The sequence below is a fragment of the Triturus cristatus genome, chromosome 11 (genome assembly GCF_964204655.1).
Source record: "Triturus cristatus chromosome 11, aTriCri1.1, whole genome shotgun sequence".
Lineage (NCBI taxonomy): Eukaryota > Metazoa > Chordata > Amphibia > Caudata > Salamandridae > Triturus > Triturus cristatus.
In genome coordinates, this window is record NC_140594.1 from 132,675,371 (window position 1) to 132,702,882 (window position 27,512).

The 27,512-nt window shown below is 46.5% G+C and overlaps 1 protein-coding gene across 2 annotated transcripts in view; it reads left to right on the forward strand.

Moving 5' to 3' along the window:
- The window catches only part of PXN (paxillin), a 339,773-nt gene that overhangs the window by 128,424 nt on the left and 183,837 nt on the right, over positions 1–27,512 (forward strand). Inside the window, exons 1-2 of one of the 2 annotated variants that reach the window (XM_085634087.1) lie at positions 15,633–15,880; positions 19,546–19,772. Coding sequence is in view for 1 of the 2 variants with exons in the window: in XM_085634086.1 (XP_085490212.1) it covers positions 19,546–19,772 (227 nt within the window). In the remaining variant the exon portion in view is untranslated. Of the gene's footprint in view, positions 1–15,632; positions 15,881–19,545; positions 19,773–27,512 lie in introns of those variants that run through there. The other variant, XM_085634086.1, reaches the window with a different exon arrangement.

Sequence of the window (27,512 nt, forward strand, 5' to 3'; positions counted from 1 at the left end):
CCTGCCGTAAGTGCCCATCTATTGGCTAAAGACAGTCCGTTTTCTGAGAAACGCAGCTGAGAAGGGAGAGTGCTTAAGTACTAGTTACCCCTTTCATCGTTTAAACAGCAGATCACATTTTTTCGATGACCTCCAATTTACCCAGTTCTGTGATGTGTAATATTGTAATCCTTTTAATTGTAAGCGGGTTATTTTTTGACCACTAGGAGCGCCTTGAGATTCTGCGTGTAGGGAGCAGAGAGTGACCGCAGTAGTAGAAGGGTTGCAATAAAAAATAATCGACAACTTGGCATGGGGCTTGGAATTGTAGCTGCAGAGAGCGGAGGGAGGAGCACGGGGGCAGCACAACACTGCAACTGAATGACGCAGGGAGACAAATAGATGTAAAGATGTCTATTTTCAGCGGTTTGTATAGAGGCCTGAGCCTGGAAGATGGTGGCAGACCACACAGTAAGTGATGCTTTGACAGGGATATTTTTTTTCTGTGAAGGATGTTGATGAATGTTTCATAATCTTTCTTTAATTGAACAGACCTGTTATAGTTTGTAGTCGTTTTTTTCACATTTTCACAATCTAGAGTTGTATTGCTTAGCTGTCAAGACCTGCAACTTTACCTGCAACCATTTATTTTTGTCCGTGCCATGAAGTACAGAAATGCCATGGTCCACTCTCTCTGGTAGGCTGTCGTGTAGTCATCAATCCATCTTCGTCTGTGCTTGGGTGTCTTGTGGGCAGAGTTCTCGAGCTCTTACGTCACAGGCCGTTTCTGCACTTGTCCCCCTCTTAGCCTTGCCAGCAGCTGCCCAGAGTCTGGTCCTCGGGCCAGGGAGAGGCTCGCTGACAGTTTCTATCACCTAGGAGAGAGTTGGCTAGGGGACCCACCTTAGTGCCAAGAACTGCACTAGTTAATAATGGGACAGTACCACAAAGATGGCTTACCAGTTAGAGAGAAAACCATGCAGCCTCTGATAACTGGCCTGACCAGTGTCTCAGAGAAATTACTTTTGGGGTCGGGACATCTTCCCGCTTCCTGCGTAACTAGAGTCAGTAGGTTTCTGATTGGGGTTGGGTTAGATTGTGTATTGGTCAGGCTAATGCCTTGAGGTTGTGCAGACACTTGGTGTGGGACTGTTTGTTGGTGTGATGCCCAGGAATGACTGGCACTGTGCTAGTTGTTTATACTTTTTAACCTAAATGTTTTACTCAATCCTGGTTGTTTATACTTATTAACTTCAAGCTCTGCTCAGTCCAAGAAGCTTCCTGCCAGCGCTCCAGAGTGCTTGTGCATGGGGGAATGGATGGTGTACCCATGAAAGTTTGGTTCTCTGGCCAATGAGCTGTGATTATTGAGTCGGTGGATGGTCAGTGACCGAGTGCTCTTTTGATGAGGTCCAGTCCAGACCAGACCCTCATCCCAGAACAGGGCGATTGGACCGGCTCTGAGCTGGGGGGGCCTGATTTTCCGTTTCTCGAGAACCGAGAGATCCACCGTATAGAATTAAAGTCAGTTTGGTGTAATGAATGATTTTTACAGTTTTGCTGAAAGTGACTGTGATTTGTGTGCAAGTTTTATAGGGAAGTGTGGTGGCCACATGAGGGTTAAGCACAGTAACACAGTCACCCGAGCTTGTGCGGAAGTTGCTAATTCGGGTGTGGAAATCTCACACTCTGGGTGCGGCAGGAAATGTGACAGTCGCGAGTAAATTCGGTGGTTGCTAGGTACTGAAAACGTTGCCATACTGTGCCTGGTACAAATTCCATCCAATATGCCAAGGGAGTTGAAAAGCCCACAGTATATCCTAGAATCATGCAGTCACTTAGCTCAGAATGTAATTTCTCTCGCTTTTGTTTAGATTTTTACAGCTGAAAGTTAACACTCTGCAGCCACCGTCTGAGATATTTCAGATGGAGGAGAGGCACGTGATACCTTGTTACTTTATATGGATTCATCAGTTTGAGTGCCTTCTATAGAGTATTACACCGGCAGATTGACAAAATTGACGTGCAACGCAGTGCAGCTGCCATAGTTGCTTTGTACTGAAAGGGTACACTTCCATTGCAAAATACTATGCCTAGACAAACCGCAAAACTTTTCCCAGTTTGAATGTTTGCAGTACAGTGCAGCACACATGCAAAGTTGGAAAACTTTGAGAAATAAAATATATTTTTTAATGTGTGATGGAATAGCAAGGAAGGATTAAGATGGCAGCTTCCAAGTGGTCAAGTGACGAAAGTTTAATTGGCAGAATTAACTGACTAGATGGTTATGAGATTGTTTATTGTGAGCCTTGTAGTGGTTAGTTTAACTGTAGTTTATGTCGTGCATTGTATGTAACCTGCATTGGGTGGCTCAGCAAATGTGGCTGCTAGTTTTTGGTGCATAAGTGTGACACTCAATCCAGGTACGGTTTCGAAATGAATGGATTTTTATGCTCAGCTAGAAAAAAAAACGTAGACTCATGAGAAATATTTTTTTATTTCAATAACTAGGTGTTTTATTTTAGTGTACACATTACAGTGAAAGGCACATGCAAGTAAAAGCTTCACATTGCTTCTTCACCTTTCTCTGTCGAAGCACAGAATAGCCTTGGTGCTTCAGGGATCTCGGTTTTATGAAAGAATACCTTCAAAAAGAAACTGCATAATAAAAAATGCTCTTTTGTCTGTAACCAGTTATGGGCAGCAGTGTTCGTCCAGCCATACTGCATTGTATCCAGGGCAGAGGGTACAAAGCCCCAGAATCAACACTGGTATGGGTAATTTAGCGAAAGATGAAGGTGAATACACCAAAACCAGCAAGGAAGGAAAGAGAAGCTTAAGAGCAGACAAGCAAAGATTCATTGGTGGTCTTGCCACAGAATCCCAGGAAGCAGCAAGCCATGGAAACTTGAAATAACTCTACGAAATAACAAGGAAACTCTCTGGCATATACAGCAAACCAGAAAGACCTGTTAAAGACCAAGCAGGGAAGACCATCCTGGATAACAAAGGTCAGCAAGGAAGATGTGTGGAGCACTTTTGAAGAACTACTGAACCAGCCCATGCCACCGTCTCCACCAGACATCCAGCCAGCTGACAAGCACTTGGCAATCGACAGCAGCAGACCAACCAAGGAAGAAATGCAGCAAGCAATCCAACTTCTGAGAAATGGGAAGACAGCAGGACCTGACAACATTCCTGCAGAGGCACCGAAGGCAGGTGTTGAAACATGTGTTGAAACATTAGTAGACATGCTCTACCCAGTGTTTGGAAGGATCTGGGAAGAGTAAAAGGTGCCATCAGACTGGAAGGAGGTATTTCTCATTAAGATCCCCAAGAAAGGTGACCTGAGTAACTGTGCAAGCTACAGATCGGTAAATCTTCTATCAACCCCAGCAAAGTGTTCAACAAAGTGTTCAACAAAGTCCTCGTGATCAGAATGACACATCAGCTAACCTTGGCCTCACCATCTGCAGGGGAAAAAACAAGATCTGCTACTTCATCCGTCTTGCAGGCAATGCACTCGAAGAGGTTGTGACCTTCACTTACATGGGCAATGTCATAGACAAGCAAGGCGGCACAGACACTGACGTCAAGGGAAAAATTGGCAAAGCAAGAGCTGCCTTCATTCAGCCAGAGAAGATCTGGCGCTCCATGGATCTAATGCTGCAAACCAAGATCAAGCTTTTTAACACAAATGTAAAATGAGTCCTTCTGTATGGGGCAGAACCATGGAGTACAACAGTGACCACCACCAAAAAAGTCCAGACCTTCATCCACTCCTGTCTGAGGAAAATCCTCAATCTGCTGGCCAAACACCATCAGCAACAACGACCTATGGCAGCAGACTTTCCAACTCCCTGCTCACGAACAAATCATGAAAAGGCACTGGGACTGGATAGGTCACACCCTCTGCAAGTCTGCATCAAACACCACCAGGCAAGATCTCACCTGGAACCCTGAAGGTTAAAGGAAATGAAGAAGGCCAAGTAACACATGGTGTTGAGGCCTTGAGGCTGACTAACGAAATCAGTTACACCTTGTGTCAGATTAAAAGAAAAGTCCATGACAGAGACGGGTGGAGAGTCCTGGTTGATGACCTATACCCCAGGAGTAGTAGTAAGCATAAGTAAGTAATTTCAGGTACATCCCTTTAGCCATCAGTACCACCAACTCTGCTCCAACATACATCGTGATGCAGCGACTGTCCACTTATGCTCTCAGAACCCAGTTGCCTCTGACCCTGGCCGTAAATGATGGGGTAAACGAGCATAGATGCAAGTCTTAGTCTCATCTCTACTTGCCCCACTGTATTTCTGAATTTTCGTTAATGAAGTTTTGTCTGCTATGAATTCTTCATCACCAGATACTCCTGCACAGCTGCCACTGATTAGCATATGGCAGCAGTGAGCATAATTCCCTCCTATAAGGGGTGGGTGGTATCTCTCTGATTTGAAGGTTTTCATTGCGTGAGTTCTTCCCGCTATGATAGTCTTGGGATCCAGGGGTATGGGTCAGTGGACTGTATTTTAGGGAGCAGGCAAACATGGGCTTCTTCACGAACACTCCTGGGTGGGCTGTGTTTTTGTTGGACACAGCAGTCTGTTGTACGTTTGACGGCATGGAACGGTGTGTTTTTTTAAAGTTTTTTTTTTTAGAGGCAGCAGGTTTAATGTTTGTTCGGAGGCAGGCGACTGTAGCATAGGAGTTTGCTGCACTCAGACACCACAATCTAGAACTCATTGCTGCAAGAGTAAGGATAATTGAAAAACATCCTTAACCTGGCTTTCTCCTTTGACGCAAGTGTATAATGAAGATCACATCTATAGAAGATGGATGTACTTGCATTCATAACTGCATCGGGCTTGCATGTTTTGCCACAACTCCTGATTAAGTGTAGCTACTAGTTTGCTGCTTGTTGATTAAAGCATGTCTCTAAGCCTCTTACACCTCACCCAGCACCTTCTACACATGTACACTTTTTCAACCATGAACTCCAAAGGCTCCTTCTGGTATGAATAGGTGCGCTTTGTGACCTAGTCAAGGGTGTAAAGCGCTATATAAATCCTACATTGGATTACAACAACTGATTCCTGGGTTTTTGGAAGAATGTGACAAATTAATCATTTTTTTAGGCATGGCGCTAGCTGAGATACTGTGATTGTACAGATTGTGTGGGTTTACCAAGAACATGAAGGGATTTGCAGCTCCCCCTGCCCCCGCTATTGCTTACCATTGCTTTGTTTTACGCTCACTCATTTGGCGGATTCTTATTTGACTGCTTGCCTTGTCCATCTTGTGTCTGTCCCTCCCCTGGAGCATTTCCAGTTTTTTTTTCTTTCCTTCCACTGCTCAGTTTTGGGGACCGAGATCTAGATGTTCTAAGCATTTTAATCGTCGTAAACACTCCAATTCGGCGTTTAACCATTAAAATGCTTTTTCTTTTGTACTAATCTCTTATTGGAAGTCTGAAAAGTTTTTCAGACTCCTAAAATGGGATTGCGACTATACAGATTCGGTATCTGGAAGGGCTGTGTTGTAAGCATCTCTTCCAAACACCAAATATGTATTTAATGTATCAATGTTTTGCAACAGAAATCCGATCACCAAACATTGGTATTTTGCCAACACCTCAAAAGAAGTGACTGGGCATTTGCAAAAGGGAAACAAGGACACCCCCCCCCCCACCCCCTTCCCCCACGCCCCCATGAATGAGAAAAAAGAAGCATTTTTCGAAGAGTAGGCAGTGTTCCTCGGGACCACTGCCTGCTCTTAAAGAAAAAAAAGAAAAAGTCAACTTTTATTTTTGAGCACAGTCCCATTTCATTTAACGAAAATGGGTTGCATTAAAAAACAAAAATGCTTTATTAAAAGGCTATCCGACATGGTGGTCAGCTAGCTCCATGAGGCACCCATCCCAATAAAAATTGTTTTTGCAAAAAAAAATGAGGCACCCATCCCTGGGACGGCCTCCAATCATAGAGAGTCGCAATGTGTGACCTTCCTTATTAATATTCATGAGGTAGAGCAGATTGAGACATACTTAGATTCATATTTTTAAGTACCTCTCGTAGTACGTAGTTAAAAATCTTTACTGATGACAAAAATACTGGTTTCAATTTATGACCAGTATTTTGCAACCAGGTCTTTGTATTAGTGACCGCACCGTCATCCGCTCCACTCAACACGCATGCACAGACGTCACCCAAGGATTACACTGACACTTTCATTGTGGGTGAAGAACTGCTGCAGGTTTATTTCATACAACAAAAGTATGACGATAAGTGGGTTATCTTACGGGCGATCCAGGGCAAGCAGCCCCTCGCTGCTCCGCCCGCCTGGCGAGCCAGCACGCACGGTGGGTCGATGCCCGGCAGTGCGGCACATATTTTCAGATCATCCACTGGATCACGTGATCTGTCTACTACTCCCGCCCCTTTTGACGGGGGCGGAGCGTGTTGTGGCACACCCCCGGTTGGTCAGGCCCCCCAACCGCCCGAAGGACTAACGGGGCGCCGTCGCGGTCTTCCCAGAACCTCCTTCGGCTCCCGGACCTTGGCACCCTTACTGTGCCGGACAGGGGTACCCTTACTGTACCGCCTGTCGCAGAGGTACCCTTACTGTACCCTTCTGCCTCCAGATCGCCCTGTAACTCCGCCTGCAACGCAAGAAAAAACATTAAAACATTCCAATAGCGCGCTGCCTCCGCCGCGCAGGGTAAGCGGAAAGGGTGGGAATACGCGTGGCCAGGAGGAGCGGCAGAGGAAGATCTGGGGGGGTGAGGCGCCTAAAAAGGGGGGTCTAGCCTCGCCCACCCTATTGGCACGCCTCCCAAAGACAAACCCATTGGGGGGCCTCCCCTCCCCGACGCGGCCTCGCTAGCGAGGCGGAGCAGGGGGGGGGGAGGCTCCGACGGGCGGCCACTAGAAGGCTGCCCTGCTGATGTCCCTCTGCGTGGGACGCGGGCAGCGGCAATCTGGCCCTTACTTTTATCTATTGTCGTAAAAAGTGAATGTGTTTTCCATCTGTTTTCATAGTATGTTTTTCCTGCCCACCGTGCTGTGTTATGCTCTCTTTCCTGTGTGCTTCATTGCCACTTCTGTGATGTCCTCACCCCAGAGTACTTCTTCCCTGCATTGGTTTGTTGCCTGTGTGCTTCTCGTCCCTCCCCAGTTCTACATTTGTCTTCCCCCGCGCTTGGTTATTGTTATGCCTGTTTGCTTATCTGTGCCCCCCACACTCCACTATTGCTTCCCCCACCCGCGCCCCTGTGTTGCTTCCCCCACCCGCGCCCCTGTGTTGCATCCCCCACCCGCGCCCCTGTGTTGCTTCCCCCACCCGCGCCCCTGTGTTGCTTCCCCCACCCGCGCCCCTGTGTTGCTTCCCCCACCCGCGCCCCTGTGTTGCTTCCCCCACCCGCGCCCCTGTGCTGCTTCCCCCACCCGCGCCCCTGTGCTGCTTCCCCCACCCGCGCCCCTGTGCTGCTTCCCCCACCCGCGCCCCTGTGCTGCTTCCCCCACCCGCGCCCCTGTGCTGCTTCCCCCACCCGCGCCCCTGTGCTGCTTCCCCCACCCGCGCCCCTGTGCTGCTTCCCCCACCCGCGCCCCTGTGCTGCTTCCCCCACCCGCGCCCCTGTGCTGCTTCCCCCACCCGCGCCCCTGTGCTGCTTCCCCCACCCGCGCCCCTGTGCTGCTTCCCCCACCCGCGCCCCTGTGCTGCTTCCCCCACCCGCGCCCCTGTGCTGCTTCCCCCACCCGCGCCCCTGTGCTGCTTCCCCCCGCTCTGTTGCTTCCCCCGCTCCGTGTTGCTTCCCCCGCTCCGTGTTGCTTCCCCCGCTCCGTGTTGCTTCCCCCGCTCCGTGTTGCTTCCCCCCGCTCGTGCCCCTATGTTACTTTCCCTACCCACACTCCCGTTTTGCTTCAGCCCCAAGTTGCCGCGTTTTTTTTTTTTTAACGTTGCTTTGATCTTTAGCCATGTTGAACACCATGGCTAAAAACCATTGTCAGAACTTATAGGTCTCAAAGGCGAGACCTATTGGCTTTTTCAGTGCTGTGTTGTACCTGCTGTCTGCCTCATTATTGCGCTGCCTTCTGCCACATTTCTGCTGGTCCCTGCCTTCCCCCCCGCTTCCTCACCCCATCCTTGGCAGCTTTTACTCCTGCTCTCCCCATCTTGCTGTTATTTTACCTCTTTTCTCTGATGATTTTTCACTTCTCCCCTATTGTCTTCAGCTGTGAACCTTAGTTGATGTTATGCCCCTGACTCGGTTGTTTATATTCCTGCTAACCCTATTGTTTTTTTATTCGTAGACCCCCAATTCTAGCAGAGGCTGAGCTCTCTACTGGTGTATCTCCTGCCCTAGCTGCCCTCTTGCTCGCCTGTCCTGTAGGCCCCGTGCTGCCCCTTGTGACTCTGTCCACCTGCTCAGCAGCTCTCTAATCTGTTGCCCTCCTTGACCCCCCTGCCGTTCTCACTTCCGCTGCTTGCCCACACCCTCAAACCTTCACATCCGATGTGTGTCATACTCCCCTCCCCACCGCCGCTCCCTCTCGGTTCCGGGCTGTGTTGCTGTTCCCTTCTTGCAGTCTGTTAATCATTACATTGGTGTTTTCCGCGAGTAACCCTTTGCTTCCTCTTCTCCTCTTGAGGTTGCTGCTCCTTTAGGGCATCCTCTGTCTCACCCCGAATCTCACTTTCTGCCCTGTCTCGAGGGCTTGTCCCAGGCGCCCTAGAATATACAGTGGCACCATTGGCGGATTCCGGGGCTCGAGACATTGACATTTTGCAAGTCACGGTTGTGTTTTTGCCACCTTTTTACAACACTTAATTGTATTCACACTCCTTATTGTTGTATGATTCCAAGACCAAAAAGAGGCCAGATATTCCACCATAGAATTGAACTTTCAAATATACGCACATTTAGGCTAGCAGCGGATTTGGGTGTAATCTGTTTCTGGTAACTTTCCAAAACCCAGTTTAATTCTACCACAACAGTACTTGGCTCCCACCAGCATACTCGCCAGAACATCGCGCCTGCGCCTCTACGCCCCACCCACAGAGAAGCTAACGGGTTGCGTCATGCCCCCTTAAGTCCCCCAAACAATCCCTTTCCTATTTGTCTTCGCATAGCGCAAACACAACCCTATATCTGATTTTCCAGCCACCCTCCTACCTCCAAAAATCTCTCTCACTCGGCGGTGCTGTCATCCATAGCGGGTTGTGCTCTTGCCCTGCTCTTCGAGAACGATAAGTGGGTAGGTGGGAGCCCCTGCTGCTTTACGTCAGCAGTTCGCTTGACATGTCAACCCAAGCCAACCAAAGACCTGCTGAGGTGCTCCAGGGTGGCTCCGTTCTGCGGTGTCAGAGGCTCGGCTCGTCTTGACTTTGGGAAGGAGTATGGAGAGGGCTGCTGCCAGTGCTCCCCGGCGCTCCGCAAGGCTCCCCGACGACCCCCGAGGCTCCGCGGCGACTCGGCCTATTGGCCGAAAGTTAAAGCGGGCGGATGAATGTGTCCGCCAGGAGTCCTGGGCCTGGTGTGTTGCGGCCGCATGTGTGGCGGCCGCATCTCGTGCGTGTAGGCCAGGGCCACCAATGTCTTCACATACCTGGCTGGGCCTGGTCTCTGGTGCTAATGGGCATGCGTCTGTTGGTCGGCGGGTCTAAGGTGCTCACTACAACTTACTAAGCCGTGTGGGAAATGTCTGCGGCTGGAAGACAATGTGCTCTGTTACCTCTGATGTAACTAATGTAACACAGTATTTCTTGAGCCGTGTAACAGGGGTGGGCCAATAAGACAGTCTTTTTTTTCTATTTCTTCATGGTGAGTGCGTTTTATATAAGTACTGATTTTTGTGTGTTTTTTCCCAAAGGTACCAAATCGCAAAAAGCTTGGAGGGCCTGTAATTTCTCTGTCCTCCATCATATACAAGAGAGCACTGTGGCACCCCCAGTGGGAACACATTCATTCCCTGAAGTACTTCGTCGTTCTTGGCCACAGATGCATGAAATACGTTGTTTTTTTATTTGATAGAAATCGTTGTGCCCTCTTGAACTGTGACATCTCAGGGTTGGGTCACTTAGATTAATATGGTGAACTATAGCTGTATGCCATCGTGTGTGGCCCAGGACCCTGAGACTCTGACCACCAAACCAAGTCAGTCAGCAAAACTGCAACCTGGCTGTAGCACCTTCATGGCCATGCCACACACATAGTGTCATCAGTTCTTCAATCCAGGGACCAAAATAGGGGACCTGCCCAACTCCACCCTCAGATCTATCATAACGCAAGCAAGACAACTTGGACTGCTCCAGATGACGAATCGCAGTAACCCAGACATGTGACCCCGCTGTCATCACACCAGCAAGGTCACCAGAACTGCAGCCGGAGGCAAAGCACCCGAGAAGCATTACCACTTCACTCCGCGCCGTCGTCAAGCCAACAATCATACGGCCAACGTTACAGCAACCACAGCGCCAATGCTTGAGGCGCTGGGGTCGGCCTCACCAATAGTTTCAGTTGGGGGACTCTGCCTGTGAAGGGGCCACAGTGGCGAAGCTCCCTGTGCGGCCCCTGCAGCATCTGTATCCTCCTGTCCCACAGGTGCTGTTGGCACGGCGCTTGGCTCTGGAACCGAGGCGCCCGCAGAGGGGTTCTTATAAGAGCAGCGCTCCACGGGCAGTGTGGGCTTTAGCAGGTCCCCCGCTGTTCCACTCCTTATTATGTACATCGATGGGTAAAGAAAGGGGTGGGGGTCTGTCTGTCTGTCAGTCAGTCCCTCTTGATGAAACACTAGGCCCACTGCTCCGCTTAGTGCTGGAATTTGTCACACACATACCCCGCTCCCCCGCGTGGATACAAAGTCCTGGAATTACTTTAAAACTTACTTTTAGTAAAGCTGCTAGCAAGCTATCATTATTGTTCGGTGTATAGATTTGTAGATCATTCTCGTAAATCCGTTCAGATGACTCGATTCTCAGTCCGGGCCCCTGCCAGCCTCGCTGAAGAGGTTTTAAACGTGTGTGCGCTGTGCACCTTGCCACCGCATGAGAAAGCAGCATGGAGCAGTCAAGGCTGTGTGAGAGCTGAGGGGCAGTGAGGGTTCAGGGGCTGCGGAAGGGGCAGTGTAGATACAGAGGAGCTGAGATTTGGCACTGAAATTAGTGACATGGTCAGCCTTAAAATGAATGGAATTGCGATCAAATCTGGAGTGTAATTCGTCCTAATTTATTTTTAAATATTGTTTTCTGTGAGCGCGGCCACAACTGTGTTTTTGTGAGCATGAGGCACAGAACAGTGACCAACTCTGGTCTGTCATCACAGACTAAAACCGATGCCCCAATTACAGGGCGAACGGAATATCTCACGTTCTCGTAGATGTACTGCATCTGCCAAACAATAAACAAAGGCCCTGGGGAGTCAGGGGCTCCGCCAGATTGGCCGGCGGCGGCCCCCGCCGTGCCTGCTTGTTGGCCTTCTCCCTGGCAAGCGGCACCGGTGCATGCCTGACTTTGCCGCGAGATTCCGGGACAGGCCGCCAAGCTCCAGAGCGTCATGTTCACTTTTCTTTAGTGCTCGGCGCTTGATGATGTTTGCCTTAGTCATTGTGGATATAAGTGCCTGCGGGCTGCAACCCTCCCTCCTTCCTCCCAGCTTAGCGCAATCACAGGGCTTGCCGGGACCGGCTGCCGGGGGAGCCGCGCATCCGAAGCCGCCTCCAGTCCAGGTACGCGCCGGCGGTGTATCCGCCCCGTGGCTTCATCTCGGGGTCCTGGCTTCGGCTGCTGGCAGTCAGGTGATTTCATGCTCTCGGCTCTGCTTCGTGCTCCCTCGACAGTGTTTAGCTTTGGTTTGTTTCTCAGTCGTGGTTTGGTTACGAAGACAACATGGCCTCCGTCTGCACCCGGCGCACAGGGGTGGGGGTGAGCAAGAGTTCACTCGGTACTTCTGAGGAGAACTTTGTGCATGTCTGGGATCTCTACCAATCCTCCATACCGCCTCCCCCCCCCCCACCACCCTCCTAGAATCTGGAAGCAGACCTGCACTTCCTGCTGTGTCGTATCTCTTTGTAGAAGGGGTGGTGAAGCGCTTGCTGTATGCACGTCCGTGTTAGCCGCTAACAGTAGCAACGTGACATCGGTCTACAGTGCACAGCTCGCTCCTAGGAGGGCTGGGCTCTCGGAGCAGTAACTACGAATACTCCCGAAAGTAGAGGGCACCGCTTGACAGACACCTGACTGCAGCTTAGTCTAGAATCATGCCCAGGCAGTGATCAGCAGGGCACGGGTGCCCCAACTTCTTTAATTCTATAGATTACGTTCCCCTACTTTTTTATTTTGAAGTGCGTCCCTGAACGTAATAAATATCCAAGGCCTGCAGAGTGGGCTCACATTAGTTAGTGGCTGTTCGGGACGGGCGGGGAGCAGAGAAGGAAAAGGGCTCTGTCTCTTGCTTCCTGCCCAGCCAAGACAAGGAAGGTGTCTGCTCCTGTTCTGCCACTTGCAGCTGCCCCCCCCCCCCTCTCTCTTACTCTTATTCCCTCTCTGTCTGTCTAGCTCCTCCTCACTTACCGAAAACCGTGACTCAAGAAATAGTTCTCACCCTCTTTCTTCCTGTCGTTATTTGTGCCCCTGTGAAATGGATGCAAAGAAGAAACCCACTCTTGGGACAGGCCTACGAACCAGCAGACCCTAGCGCAGTCACTGAGGTCGCAGGACCACTGAGAAGAGCTGGCTCTAGGGCGCTGCGACAGATGTGAGGGCGTTGAAAATTATTGTTTTAAAAGCACTTCTCTTTCTTGGCCTACAGCAATTTTCGGCAATAATAAAAATGTCATGATAACTCCAGTGAATAATCTTCTTCCTAGAGCGAGATCGGAGTTTTGTCTAGTGGAAGTTTTGACTCGTGGAAATATAGCGCAGAGGGTTAATGTGCCTGCTGCAAAGAAAATGTACCATGCCCATCACAAAGTGCACATATTGTAAATAGGTCAGTGGGTTACTGCTTTTGTCAGTAAGATCCTTTTGCTACTTGCAGTTTATAAGTTAAAATCCTAACCAAGAACAGTGAGCTATTAACTTTCATCTAAGAGCTGCATACAAACTGCTTTTTTCCCTTAGCCTTTGATTATCCTAATTTTGCAAAAAGTGTTCATTTGGATAGAAATCAATTCTGATTATTAAAGAGAACCCCCAATCATGGTATTAAGTTTTAAATTCTGAGTTTGTGTTTCTCCAGATCAATCACTATTAAAATATACTGCCTACTAATATGGTTGTCATGTGACTCCCACACCTTGTAGTCCTTTGTCTTATGTAACATTTCCTATACAGTGATTTACACACGTAAACTTGATTCTCTGTGTATATTGCTGACGACAAACTCCATGGCTCAGAAACAAATGGCTTGTGCTTCCACTTTTTCAGCATATTTGGGACACTCTGTGATTAGAAACATCCCACTTTGTGAATTTATTTTAATGTCAATAACTCATATTAATTGTTAAATATTCACGTGTATCCATTGGTTGAATTACATAACATAATAAGCTGTAACTGGTCCGTAAAATCCCAAACAAATACTAAAGATTGGGATGTTTTGCCAATCCTGGCCACACCCCTAACTCCGCCCACTGACCCAATCCTCTGGTTATTCCCACCTTCTGATTCTCCGCCCACAGTTCCCCCACTTTTTTTTTCCCACTTCGACCACTGTGCACAGGGCATTGACTCGAGACTCTTTGTAGTCTTTATGTTGGGGCTTTGGCTTAGGTCAAGCGCCCTGCAGATAGGATATAGTGTAGAGTGTGCTGTTCACTTGCTGCACCCTCGCTGTGGGTAAGATGTTCATTTTGTGCTGCTCGCTAAGTGCAAGCACCCTCCAGATAGGATGTAGTGTGTGTCGTTCACTTGGTGCATTCTTGGTGTGGTTGGTAATTTTCATGATAAGTCTAGTACCCTGCAGATAGATTGTAGAGTGTGTTTTGGGATGTCTCCTCTGCCTCCGGATGTTGATCTCAGTGTGTTGGTTGCTTTGTGGTTGTTACATGCAGACGGCATTCTCAGCGTACTCTTCACATGGTGAATGTCTCCTGCAGAAGAAGATTTAGCGTATTTGTGTTAAGTTAACTTGTGCTGTTTATTGTGTGTTGCTCGCGTGGTGGATGCCTGCCTCCTGCAGAAGCGGTTTTAAAATGCTTGCTTGGTGGGTGTCTCCTGCTTCAAAAAGTGAAGGTGCTTGTTTGGTAGATGCCTTCTGCCCAAAAATTTAAGCAGGAGGTGTTCGAGCCAGGCCTCCTGCGGAAAAGGATTGCTGGGTGCTGTTCGTTTAGAAAATGCTTCCTGCAGATGTGGTCATTGTGGGTTGCTTGCTTGTTGGATGCCTCTTGAAGGTGTGATCAGTGAGTGTTGCTCACTTGGTGGACTCTTCCACAGATGTGGTCAGTGTGTGTTGCTCGCTTTGTGGACGCCTACGTCTGGCAGAAGGGGGTTCTGTAGTAGATGCTCGCTTGGTGGATGCCTCGTGCTGCAAGAAACGAGGTTCTTGAGTGGTGGATGGCTGTTGCAGAGAGGGTCGAGCAGGAAGTGCTCGATGCTGGTCTTCTGCAGCATGGGCCAGAGTATGTTAACTTGTAGAATGCCAGCTTCTGATGACGTTAAGTGAAGTTGATCTCTTGGTGGACTCTTCTACAGATGTGGTCAGTGTGTGTTGCTCGCTTTGTGGACGCCTACGTCTGGCAGAAGGGGGTTCTGTAGTAGATGCTCGCTTGGTGGATGCCTCGTGCTGCAAGAAACGAGGTTCTTGAGTGGTGGATGGCTGTTGCAGAGAGGGTCGAGCAGGAGGTGCTCGATGCTGGTCTTCTGCAGCATGGGACAAGGTATGTTAACTTGTAGAATGCCAGCTTCTGATGACGTTAAGTGAAGTTGATCTCTTGGTGGACTCTTCTACAGATGTGGTCAGTGTGTGTTGCTCGCTTTGTGGACGCCTACGTCTGGCAGAAGGGGGCTCTGTAGTAGATGCTCGCTTGGTGGATGCCTCGTGCTGCAAGAAACGAGGTTCTTGAGTGGTGGATGGCTGTTGCAGAGAGGGTCGAGCAGGAGGTGGTCGATGCTGGTCTTCTGCAGCATGGGACAGAGTATGTTAACTTGTTGAATGCCAGCTTCTGATGACGTTAAGTGAAGTTGATCTCTTGGTGGCTGTGTGCTGCATTGGGTGCTGACATGAACATGCTTAGATGATGCATGACAAATGTGCTCAGTACACAGTCGAGTGGAAACGAGCTCGCTTGGTAGATAAAGGCAAGAGATAAGGAGACGTGTCTTTTATGGGCACTGCACGTCTTCCGCTTAGGGAGCGGTGTGCCAGACTAACCTGAGAAACTTTTGGAACTCAGAGGGTTAATTTGGAGATGCAGTTTTCAAGGGTGAGACTGAAAAACGGAACTCCTTGTAAATATTACGCAGTCGTGTTTTGTTTGCCTATGCGAATGAAGGGGCCTCCTAACCTAGTTTCCCCCTCCCGTGAAATGCCACTTCCTGCATCTTGACATACCAGGAAGTGCAGCAGCTGTTTCTCATGTCCGCGGAGGGTTGCATAAAGGTGTTCCTTGAGGCCAGGGCGTGAGGCAGCAGTAAAAGAGGGTGTGCTGAGACATGGCGAGCTGGAAGCGATCGGAGTCTGCAGGCTCCTGCAAGGCTGGAATGACAGGGCTTTGTAGCTGAATGTCTTGCTATCCATACCAACGACTAGTATTTCTATACAGGGCATCCGGCCGCTTCGAAGCACCTCGCCCCCAGCGATGACCCAACATACCAGAATGACACACACACTAACTTTCCGGACTTCATTTCTATTTTAAACAATGCTGGAGTAAAACAGTCCAACCCAATTTTTTTAGTTTTCACAGTAAGTAATTTTCTCTTTTCAAATGAAATTCATGTGACCTCCTCAGTGAGGTTTGAAGTGTCGATCTTTACAAACCTAAGTGGGGCGTAAGGATCGCAACATGTTAATAAGAGTTGCAGGATGATTCGAGATGGTGTATACACTTGCATCTCTAATTTACCTTTTTATTCAATGCCCGACACATTTTAAAAAGTACAGTGAAAGAACCTACCAAATTTGCACTGAGCTAAAGAAAAAAATGCAACAGTTGAAGATTTTCTTTTATTTCGGTGCACTACTTTGATAGGAATATATATCCTGTCATTAGCTGATTTAATCAACTCTTATATTATCTGGACCAAAATGTTTTGCACTAATGTAAAAAGTAACGATTTTAACCCAGTTTTGTTACGAGTGTGATGATGAAGGGATATAATACTTAATGCATTTTGCTTCTGGGGAGCCAACTTTGTGTTACAGATTTTATTGTATTGTAAATGCATTTATATAGCGCTTACTACCCCTGACGAGGCGTCAAAACACTATCAGCGAGTAGCATGCTACTCCGAAACTCATAAAGGATTAGTGGTAAATTAGTAAATTGAGTGGTGGATAGGTTAGTCAGTTGTTTGGCTCGAGAAGGATAGTGGAGGGATAGAAGAGGGAAAAAGGTTTGCATTTATATAGCGCTTACTACCCCTGATGTGGTGTTGAAGCGCTTTTTCGGTGAGTATCACGATACTCCGGAACACATAGTATTAGTGGTGAATTAGTATAGTGAAATATGAAATTAATTTGAGTGGTGGACATGTTAGTCTGTTATTTGGATTGAAAAAGGTAGTGGAGGGAACCTACAATAATGTAACTGTCAGTAATATGTACATTTATTAAGTAGATCTAATGAATATATATATATATATATATATATATATATATATATATATATATATCAAAGAAACTTCCCAAATGTGCAGTCTCGCACAACGAAAGGAACGGACAACTTCAATCGCCAGTGCTTGGAAATGGTGTTTATTCAAAAAAGGTTACGTGCCTAGTCCATGACGCGTTTCGAGCCACTCGGCCCTTGCTCACATATATATATGTATATATTGCTATATGAGTGCTCAACACTTGAGGGTGCACTCGGGAGACTGCAATCTTTTTCTCTGCACCGCCAGCGCTCCAACCTCTGAATGAGCCTGACGCGTTTTGGACAATTCCTTAATCATAGGCAGACTCCAGTAATTAGTATGGCAGCTGAAATTTATTTAAATACTCTCTCTCCAATGGGATCTTTGATTCATTTTCCCAACGGCTGCTGGGATTCGTAGTGTCTTGCTGCAAAACTCTTGCCCCAATGGGATACGGTATCCCATTGGAGAGAGAGTATTTAAATAAATGTCAGCTGCCATACTAGTTACTGGAATCAGCCCATGATTAAGGAAACGTCCGAAACGCGTCAGGCTCATTCAGAGGTTGGAGCGCTGGCAGTGCTGAGAAAAAGATTGCAGTCTCCCGAGTGCACCCTCAAGGGTTGAGCACTCGTATAGCAATATATATATATTATCTACTGGCGGTCGCCAGTAGATAGTTATAGTTAGGATTGTGTTTCCATAGGAAATCTCAAAATTCTATTTTGAATAACTTTGGCGCCGGTTGACGAATCCTCGCGATATTTACAAAACGAATGGGGCGCTCCGCTCAGCTCCTATCCTGAAAGTCTCGGGGTGATTCGTCAAGGGGGGGGGCCGAGAAAAAAGGGGGTCCCAAAACGTGTTTTCCCCATGCATTTTTCCATAGGACCTTTAGTCGAAGGTACAGCCTGAACGGCTGAACAGAATTACTTGAAATTTGGCAGAGAGGTAGTCCTCAGGTCAGGGAAGTGTCTGGTGTCAATCTGTTCAGTATTTCCTGAGAAAATAGCATTTAAAAGCATATAAATATCTATATGCGTGCACAGTGCGCGCACGGTACCGTGCGCGAGCAGAATTCTGATTGGTTGTTAGATGTCAGTCAACATTCGAATCGGTCGAAATCAGGAAGTGTCGGCCACCATTTTGTCTGTCGCACTGAAAAGGAAAGGTAGAAAAAAGGTGGAAAACGTGAAAAGGGGGCTGGGAAGAGAGTTCCTGACCCCCTAGCCTTTGTCAGGGGGTCACAGAAGGACCCCCAAGGGTGAAAAAAACATTTTTATTGTTTTTAAAAAAATAGCGGGGTGCGCGCAGCGCACAGGTCGCCCAAAGCGCGTGCACGGTGCGCGTAGCTCACCGTGTGCGCACGGTGAAAAACCTTGAAAAAAAAATATATTAATAAATACATAACTTAGCATTTAAAAAACCGTACAAATTCACATAAAAAACCATAGGTTTCACACAGGTTATAGTTAGGTGGACATTTCACTCGTAAAAAACCAATGAAATTCCCCCGTTATAGTTAGTTCAGATATCACAAGGATGATGTCATCAGTGATGTCATGAGTGATGCCATTGACCATGTCATGAGTGATGTAATGTGACGTCATGAGCAGTGGATTGCGGGCGTGCGAGTTATAGTTATCTGAACTAACTATAACGGGGGAATTTCATTGGTTTTTTACGTGTGAAATGACCACCTAACTATAACCTGCGTGAAACCTATGGTTTTTTAAGTGAATTTGCAAGGTTTTTTAAATGCTAATTCCTAACTATAACGTGTGTGAAACCTATGGTTTTTTAAGTGAATATATATATATATATAGAGAGATGGAGATGGAGATAGATAGATAAATAAGTTCCCAACTTTAAAAAGCTCCTTGTTTTTGAACTCTCAAGCAGGAAACTGACTCCAATTTCTTTGTGCTCTTATTTTTTATTATGTGCAAAATGCCGCCATGACGCGTTTCGGGCTCAGCAGCCCTTGACTAGAGATATATATAATCTACACGTTCATACAAAGCAATACACATACCTAATTATTCTACACGTTCATACAAAGCAATACACATACCTAATTATTCTACACGTTCATACAAAGCAATACACATACATGGTTAGATATCTATAGTACAAATAAATGCTTGTATACAGAGGGATATGCTGTATATTTCTGTTTGGGCATGGTGGTTTTGTGGGGAAGAGGCAACTCTTGCCCACATAACCACCATACTCAAACAGACCTGGAATACTTTATTAACCTGGAAAGGATTATAGGCTGAGGGGACTGGCCGCGATTCAAGGTCTCGTCAAGTTTTAAGATCTCTCAGATCACTGCTATGAATGCGTTAACTTGCATAAAACCTTTTTTTTCCCTCCTTTAGGACAATACATTTAATAATACAAAAAGCAGATTTAATCAATAAAGGACCTTTATTGTTAACTTTTGCAGTTTTACCAAGAGTTTGTGTTTTGCTTAAAGAAAGGTTGTATTAGGGAGAGGATGTGTCATAATGGCCAGAACTGCCGACTTTCGATTTGGGGAACTGGGTTAATCTCTCTGCGTTGTCTCAACATCCTGTGATTCTGGGCAAATCACTTCATCTCCTTGTGCTGAGTGCCTACCATAAAAATGAATGTGTCCTTTTGTAAAGTAACTGGTGCTCATGTAAAGCGCTCCAATAGCTTTGGGTCGAGTTTGCGCTATATAAAACTGTGGAGAAAATTGATTAGACTCTGCCTCTTGACACTAATGGATGTCTGGTTCTGTTACAGATGCCTTACTGGCTGACCTGGAGTCTACGACGTCGCACATTTCCAAGCGACCGGTCTTCCTTGCGGAGGAAACGCCTTATTCCTATCCAACTGGAAACCACACTTATCAGGAAGTAGCTGTCCCACCACCTGTGCCCCCACCTCCGTCCAGTGAAGCTCTCAATGGATCGCTGACAGATCACCACGATCAGTGGCAAAATAGTATTCCAGGGTACATCTACCAGCAGGTAAGAGGACGTGGCAGTCTGAACTTCACATAAGTACATACCACCTGCGTACAGCCTCAGAGCTCAATTGATGTCCAGCACCTTCTGACCCAGAGTCTGAACTTCCAAACCTAGATCTGTATCTGGTTGAATTTATGAGCTGTGACCTCAGTAGTGTATTTGTAGTTCTACTGTGTGTTTTATAATTCATAGGTGAGTGGTGTATGCTTTTCAATGGGTGTTGTCTGAGGTCTGTCAGGTTTATTTGGCTAGCCATTGCCTGGCATGTAGTGTGAGTATGTTAACTGGAGTTAGGTGTTATGAGTTGATGCATGTCCTTCTGTATGAAGGCGTCTTTCCTGTACCCACGTTCTTGGGGACAGTCCCTTTTTTAGCTCGCATGCGCTGGTCTATGAGGCATGCTGTATTGAGGTAGGGACTTGAAGCTCCGCCCAGATTTTTCATTTTCTTGTGTCATTGTCCACTGTAAACTGTGGCTATTCATTGGTCAAAAGGCTTAGCAGTCCCTCCTTAGTACCGCTTTGTCTCATTTTTGTAACCTCCCATGACGACATCCCCCTCTTACGTGTGTTGTTGCTCAGTAGGCTTTAATTACAGCCTCAGAGCACTATTTTCTCAAATAGCTTTGTCCTGCCTGCTGCTGCAGGCAGGACATGCTCTCTACTAACCCTTTGCAAATACGTGCTATAATTTTTTTTTAATGTAATAGGTCTCGCACTTGCACGTTTTTTAAGCTATTGGCATTATAAATGACGATGCATTTTATTTGTTTTAAGAAAACCCACATAAAATAGCTTAAAGTCTCATAAATGCGAGACCTATTGCAATGCAAATGTTTTTTTTCTGTTCTCCAGTCTGGTGGTTTCTCTGCATTCCTTCTCCTTCATTTGCACTCACTTGAAGGTGCAAGGCTGCATTTGAGTCTGAGAGTCCTTATACAGTTTAAAGGTATACTTTGAAAATGAAGTGTATTTTATGTATTGAAAAAAATAACGAATTTAAATCTGTCCAGTGAAGCTCAACTTCTGGTCCAGCTTATACCGTTCCATGCATTGCAAAAGCTGCCAATGAACCAGAAAGCTCTTTTTTTAGTTAAAATCAAAAACTTCCAAAAGTTGCATTAACTTGTTCTGCCGGAGTTCTTTCACCTTATGTGATGACAATAGTTACAAACGGCATTATATTGAAAAATGAGATAAAATGCTTCAATCAAGAAAGGATTGGCACCCCCCTGCCTCCCCATTAGAACAATATCTGTGTAACAGCAGTAGAGCAAGGACACATGGTGGTAAAGTTGCCTCCTCTGCTTTGTACAGTTTAAGGGTGTATGCCTGTAGTCACCGGCGGACATTTGTACTCCATGACCCCAGGCGTGGCTTCCAGTGAGCTTGCTTTGATCCCTCCCAAGTGGACTGTGTGTCCCATGGAATTTGCACCAGATGGATTTGCATCTGAGGGTTGTCCACATTCAGAGAAGGCGGAGTCTTCTCGATTCCTGCGGAAGAGGGCCCACGTGGGCCCCTCTGTATTTGGTCTACATGGGTTTGATATTCAATCTGTAGCCGGGATGCTGGCCGCACCGGGGAAAATTCAGCAGTGTCTGTCATTGAGTGGGAAGTGCACCCGGCGTCCCTGCTCTCTCTGCAGTCGTGTTTCCTCTGGCTCGAAGTGCTCTCTCGCTGTCTGCTTGTGGCATTCAGAGGATTGCAGCGAGACAGAGCCATCATAAAACTGGACCCGATTGTCATGATAAATATGGCAATGTTGTCCTGGCCTCTGGATTTGTGTTCTGTGTCTCCATATGGAGTTATGTAGTACCACAGACTTGAATTACATGGAATTTTTCACCTGTTGGTCGAGTTACCCCAAAGGAATGGAAGGACCAGTGATGCAGACCTCTTCACTACTATCAAATTGGCACGGTCTTGATTGTTTTCTTTTTGAACTTGCTTATGCCACACCAGACATGATCTGTTCTATGACTCTAGCCATTATTGATATGGCATATTATATGTAATAAATGTATTACAGCGTCTGTCATTGAATCGGTGAATAATGAGTACAAGTTGAGATCGTGTTGTCCGCAGCCAAGAGCCATTTACGTCACCATCCTACTGATGGCACACAAACCATTCTAGTGAACATAGACTTCCACACATCGTTGTAGGTATAAGGGGCATGTATGATGCCTGATCCACTGAAGGGAAATCTCTCACCCTACTGACCCCTCCACCCACACTTACAAGGCCAAAGGCCCAGGAGGAGAGTCTGCTAACTTCCTGGCCATACCCCTTTTAAACAGCTGTCCTCCATTAATAATCCATAATTAACACTTGGTGATCCCAAAAGCATCAATAGGCAAAGGAACGTGCAAACCCTGCACTCTACAAAAAGCAAGTAACACCACGTAAGTAACTGCAAGTATTATAGTAGTGCACGTTACTAGTCATTGAAGTGAGCAGTAGCGCTCTCACTGCTTTATTGCAGTAACTTGTGCGGCTGAAAGGATTCTGGTGCTAGTGCACGGTTATTCAGGCATGGAATAACGTGCCTTATAAGCCATCGCTTCGTTTTTTATATTGTGTCCTTTGAAGACCGGGGAACCAGAGAGCCAGACCCATGGAGGCAAGAGGGCACACACTACTACCCGCTCCTCTGTGTACCCACCAGTGATTCCATTTCTTCTCTGGTGTCTGCTGCGCTTCATGCCAGTGGATCCTTGGTTGCAGTGGTGTCTGTCGTGCCCGCACTGTTGTGTTCCTTACCACACTGTAGATGCACCAGGCTTCAGATGAGAATCATCCCTCACCTGGTCATGTACAGATCGTCCACTCACCTTTCATGGACAGTAACATGGAAGTGGAGTTGCATCTTCACACAGTCAGCCTATAGCCACTTTCTGAGAACATTGTTCCAAAATACAGAGGGTTGGAAATGCCTGATAACAGAAATGGAAAAGGTATCCCCTTGTAGCCTCCTTGTGGCCAATGAGCACCGCAGCATCTATCTGGATTGAAAAAGCATCTGCAGAGTCGGCATCTTGAGTGCCTTCCCACCCTAAAATAAATAACTATTGAGAGGCACAGAGCTAAATCACATATTTATTTTGAGTTCCCGATGATCGGGTAGCTGCGCGAATGAATATAGGTTCTTAAAGGGCAGCTCCACCCCTGCATAACTTTTTTTTTTTTTAGTCTGCTAAGAAGCTAAGTGTCCTCCAGGCTGTGTGTAATGGAGCTTTCAAACCTGTGCTTTTTAATCTGCCCATGTTATCCCTACCCTAGCCTGTTCCGTTTAACTGGTGGCTGGGAGGGGCTTAGGGCTGTGGTTTAATAATATAATGTTGGTTTCTCCTGTCATACTGACCAAAACAAATGTTATGTTATATTGATTTATAATGTTATTCACAACACTCAAACAGAAGGAATATCCTTGCGTGGTCAAACAGGTGGGAGTGTGGAGTAGCAGGACAAATCGGCGAGGGAGGCCCAATGATCTTAAAACACTGCCACTTCTAGTTTAACCCTTAAAAAGACATGTTTTCAGGAGCTTTCTAAATTGCCTTAGATTCGTAGTGAGCCGCAGATTCAGAGGGAGGGCGTTCCATCGCATGGCGGCCAGATGCGTCCATGAGCGGCCTCCCAATCTGGCCCCATATATCCGCCTAGTAAGATGGGTCGCTTGTTCGGATAATGGGTTTGTACAAGTAAACTCTACTAAGCAAATAGTGTGCACCTACAGCATGGAGGGTTCGAGGGACGTGGCTGGGCAGCTCGAAAAGTGCTCACTCATGAACAGGCTGCCGGTGCACAGCGCTTACAATTGGCGAGGAAAGTGATCTGCTAGGTTGGTTGCAGATCGGACGAGCTTCAGTGTTTTTGAATAGTTTGCAAATGTGAGTACACATAGTTAATAGTAAAAGTAAATAGTCCATAGATAGCTGTTTTGCTTTTCTTTTATGTTTTTAAAGGTAGGACGAGGCCTCCAAGTTTCCACACTCTTATGTGTCTTTAAGTGCCATGCATGAGAGGACATCCCATTTATACAGTAAATGTCTTTCCAAAAACAGGCTTTTGAACTGCACCTGGAGGCCAGAGCAGACTGCTACTTTTGAATGCATTGCAAGGCTGAACCTGGCCCCCCCCTTTATTAGTTCCGTCATAAATGCAAAGGAGATTGCGCATTCTCAAGACAAATGAGGCAGGTTATGTTTTGAACCTGAAAGTGTTTTTCTACATTGAAAAAAAGCTGTTCGGTTTAAACTCGAGGACTTATACTTTAAGTAATGCAAGTTGTTATGAAAGGAGGTAGATTTAAAAATCTGAGAAAAAATGGTTCATTTAAGAAGTTGCTGCAAATGTGTTTTTCCCAGTAGATGATTGTCCGGGTAGTATCGGGCAGGGTCTTACGGGTACAAATCAATTGTGAACTGTTTACTCAGTTCTTCTGCAACCGCTTTGTTGCTTACACCTCGAACTGGGCATTAGGAAATCCAGATTTTAATTAAATGGTATCATATTTCCTTTTTTTGTGTAAATGATTTTGTAACAGTTGGGATTACCTAAGGAGTGTGAGATGTTATTCAGCAGCCTTGCCTCATACGCATCATAGTTGAATCGGTGTTGTTTTCCGCTCCTTCGCGTGCAGCGGTGTGCGCCCCAGTAGCGCCATGCCTGGGAACGAGTTTGGATCTTTGTATCATTCTAATGTACGCTAAACGCACCTGGGATCATTGAATGTGCGCAGATAGTACTCGGATTCACCTATACCCAGAGGCTAGTTTTGGTGCTTCTCCATCGTCGCCTACAACCAGAGAATCGCTCCGAGAGCTGCTCCATCCTCTTGGATCGCTTAGACGGTATCTGTTAGTCGGTGCCTGAGCATATCCAAAGCAGAGGTATTGATGGTGGGGATACTGATAAAGGTACAATATTGGTCATCTAAATTGGGCCCCTAGGAGTCGTGTGCCCCGAAAATTAAAGCCCCTTAGTGTGCTATTTCACTCGGGCCTGTCCTTCCCTCTTCAGATAGACATGGTGGTTAAGCAAATTCATTTAAATGGTTTTTGCCCCGAAATTGTTTTAAAACCGAACAAGTATTTTAGGGCTGATGACATTCCTAGTTGTGGCATGATGTGATTATTTCCTCTCCTCCTCTGCTCAATAATGAACATAATACAGCTCATCTGTGGTATAGACCCTGGTAAAGTATAGAGTCGGCACTTTTGTAGCTGCTCCTGGAGACGGCAGGCTCAGGCTCTGTGGCTATATTGGAGCAGGTGGAGGGGTCTGCCTCCTCTTCTGTGGTGGTCCTTGGCACTCTGAAAATGCCTCTTGCAGATGGTTCAGCAATAAATCTTTCTATTGGATTAGATTACTTCTCGGACAGAGAGCCTCTAGGGGACATAGTGCCCCAGTAGAATCCTTTTGAGGAGTTCTAGAGGCTTCCACCATGTCAGCTGCTTTGCTTAATATTTTCACGCAGCTGCTGCAAGCCCGCCTCCAGGCGTCAGCAATAGGGTTTCATATTTACACTGATGACCCACAGTTCTGGGTTTACGACAACGGAGGCAATGGTGATGCCTTAACGGACTTTGAATAAATGAACAGTCTCCTGAATGAGAGACCACTTTGGATCTGGGGGTGGGCGGGTGGTTATCTCCTAATGCCAGCACGTCGAAGTTTGAGGAGAGCTAGTCAGCTCTTAGTCCTGTATTCTAAAGCCAGTGGCCAGCTTATGAAAGCATGTGGATTGGGCAGTCTCCTATACTACTTTGGCCCAAGAAGTCCGAACCCTGGAATTTGTTTTATAAGCATTTATCTATGAAAACTCAGCCATCGCACAAAAGATGTTGATTTTATATCGAGATATTGGCTAAGCTACGTCACTTTCTTGAGGAAAGAGTCCCTGTCACTAGTGCTTTTACAGGATTTTGCATCCATTAGTGGAACACCTTGGTTAATGGTGCATCCAGAGGTCCTAGGATGTCTGTAAAGAATCTAAAACCACACAGACAAGGTGTTTCTCATTTTGGGTGTTGGAATCATGTTTCGCACAAACTGAGGAAACTTTCCTGACTCCTCACAAAAAACAGAACGGTTTAGAACCTTAGTTATGTGGAATAGAGCCTGTTGTACAGTGCTGCATAGAACCTTGAGATGTAGACTTTGGCTTTAAACTCAAACCGCTGTTAGAGCTTCCTGTATGCACCTCCTGGTGAACCGTTCACATTAGCCTGTGCACCATCAGGAAGGAGCCAGTTGCTGCGGCATTGAGTGTGAATCTGCGGAATTGCCTAGCCCGGGAGATCAAAGTGTTTAAAAGACCGAAAACCTTTAATTTTAGGTTGGATGTTTTCATTGGTTTAATCTGTAGTTCCTGTATACCGTTCCGATTTTGTCATTGTCCAAATACTTATGAACCTGAACTGGAATATCCCAGAAAACCCGTAGGCGTCTTTCAATGGTACACAACTAGACAGCCATGTTAGAGTTCAGTTTGAAAGCACAAGAACACAGAAAAATGGACCGACGGCTAAATAATCCGCTATCTCACTTAAAGATGAGGACAAGATTCAAAACGCTCTGAGCAAGGACTTCTGGAACAAGTACTTGTAGAGCAGACCGCACCATCTCCCCCTCCACCCACCAGTTACTTGCCGACACTAGGAACCTCTAGCTGTGCAGGCCTTGATATTCACAGTTCACAAAGATCAAATGGAGAGAGACTGTTCCCATGGCTGCATATCCCCTTACTCTTCAAGCCACTCCATACATGCTTTAAAACTCAACCAGCCACTTCGCTGCTCATTAGTAAATATCTAGAAAATTGCCTTGTTCAAGAAGGCTTTGGAGTGTCATCAACACTAAAAGGGTATGTTTTAAGACAGATTCCAGAACATCTTATGCTACTCCCAATGTATACCTGTAATTTGCACAATCTTGCTTGGATACCCGTGCATATGACTTACCTAACCCGCTGTATACGTTAACCATATTATATTTTTTACACAATATTTCTGTTCACTAAAACAATGTGAAACCTTCAAAACCTAGGACTACCCCAATAACTGTGCTAACGAGCTGTCACAACTGATGTCCCATCGCTCCCCATTAGCGAGGGCAAGTTATAGCCACTGCTCCAGCTGCAAAAAAAATATTGTGTGATAGATAAAGCATGACAAAAGAAACAGTATGGGTAGAAATAGCTTCTTTGTCCTGCTTTTGCAGAGCGAAACGTATCAAACATATCGCTAATGAATGCCTGTTCTTTCCACTGTGTGACGAGTGGCTCATTGTTCATATCTTATTACAAATAGGACGTTTGTTTTGTATGTTAATTATTCATATATATTCTTTTTCTTTCACGGATTTTTAAATTTTTGCATATTTGGCTTTGGATATATATCACAGGACAGGAACTGCTTCCATTCAGAGTAACTAATTTGCATAACAAATAACAGGTATTGTACTGAGGTACATTTCACAGGCACGTAGGAGGTGTAGCCTAGTGGGTATGATTTTGGGTGAGGGTTGCGTGTCCAGGGGGCTAGCGATGTGGTGCAGGTGCAGTCCTCGTTTAACATTTTAGATGCATCTCATACTGCTGTGCCTGTCTTGACAAGCGGATGTGTAGACTGCGTAGAGCTGTGGAATGTTTGTTTGCCATTATCAGCCTCAGTCCAATGTTGGAGATTTCAGAAACGCCCAAAGAATGGCAACTCCGAGAGAGATGACTTTT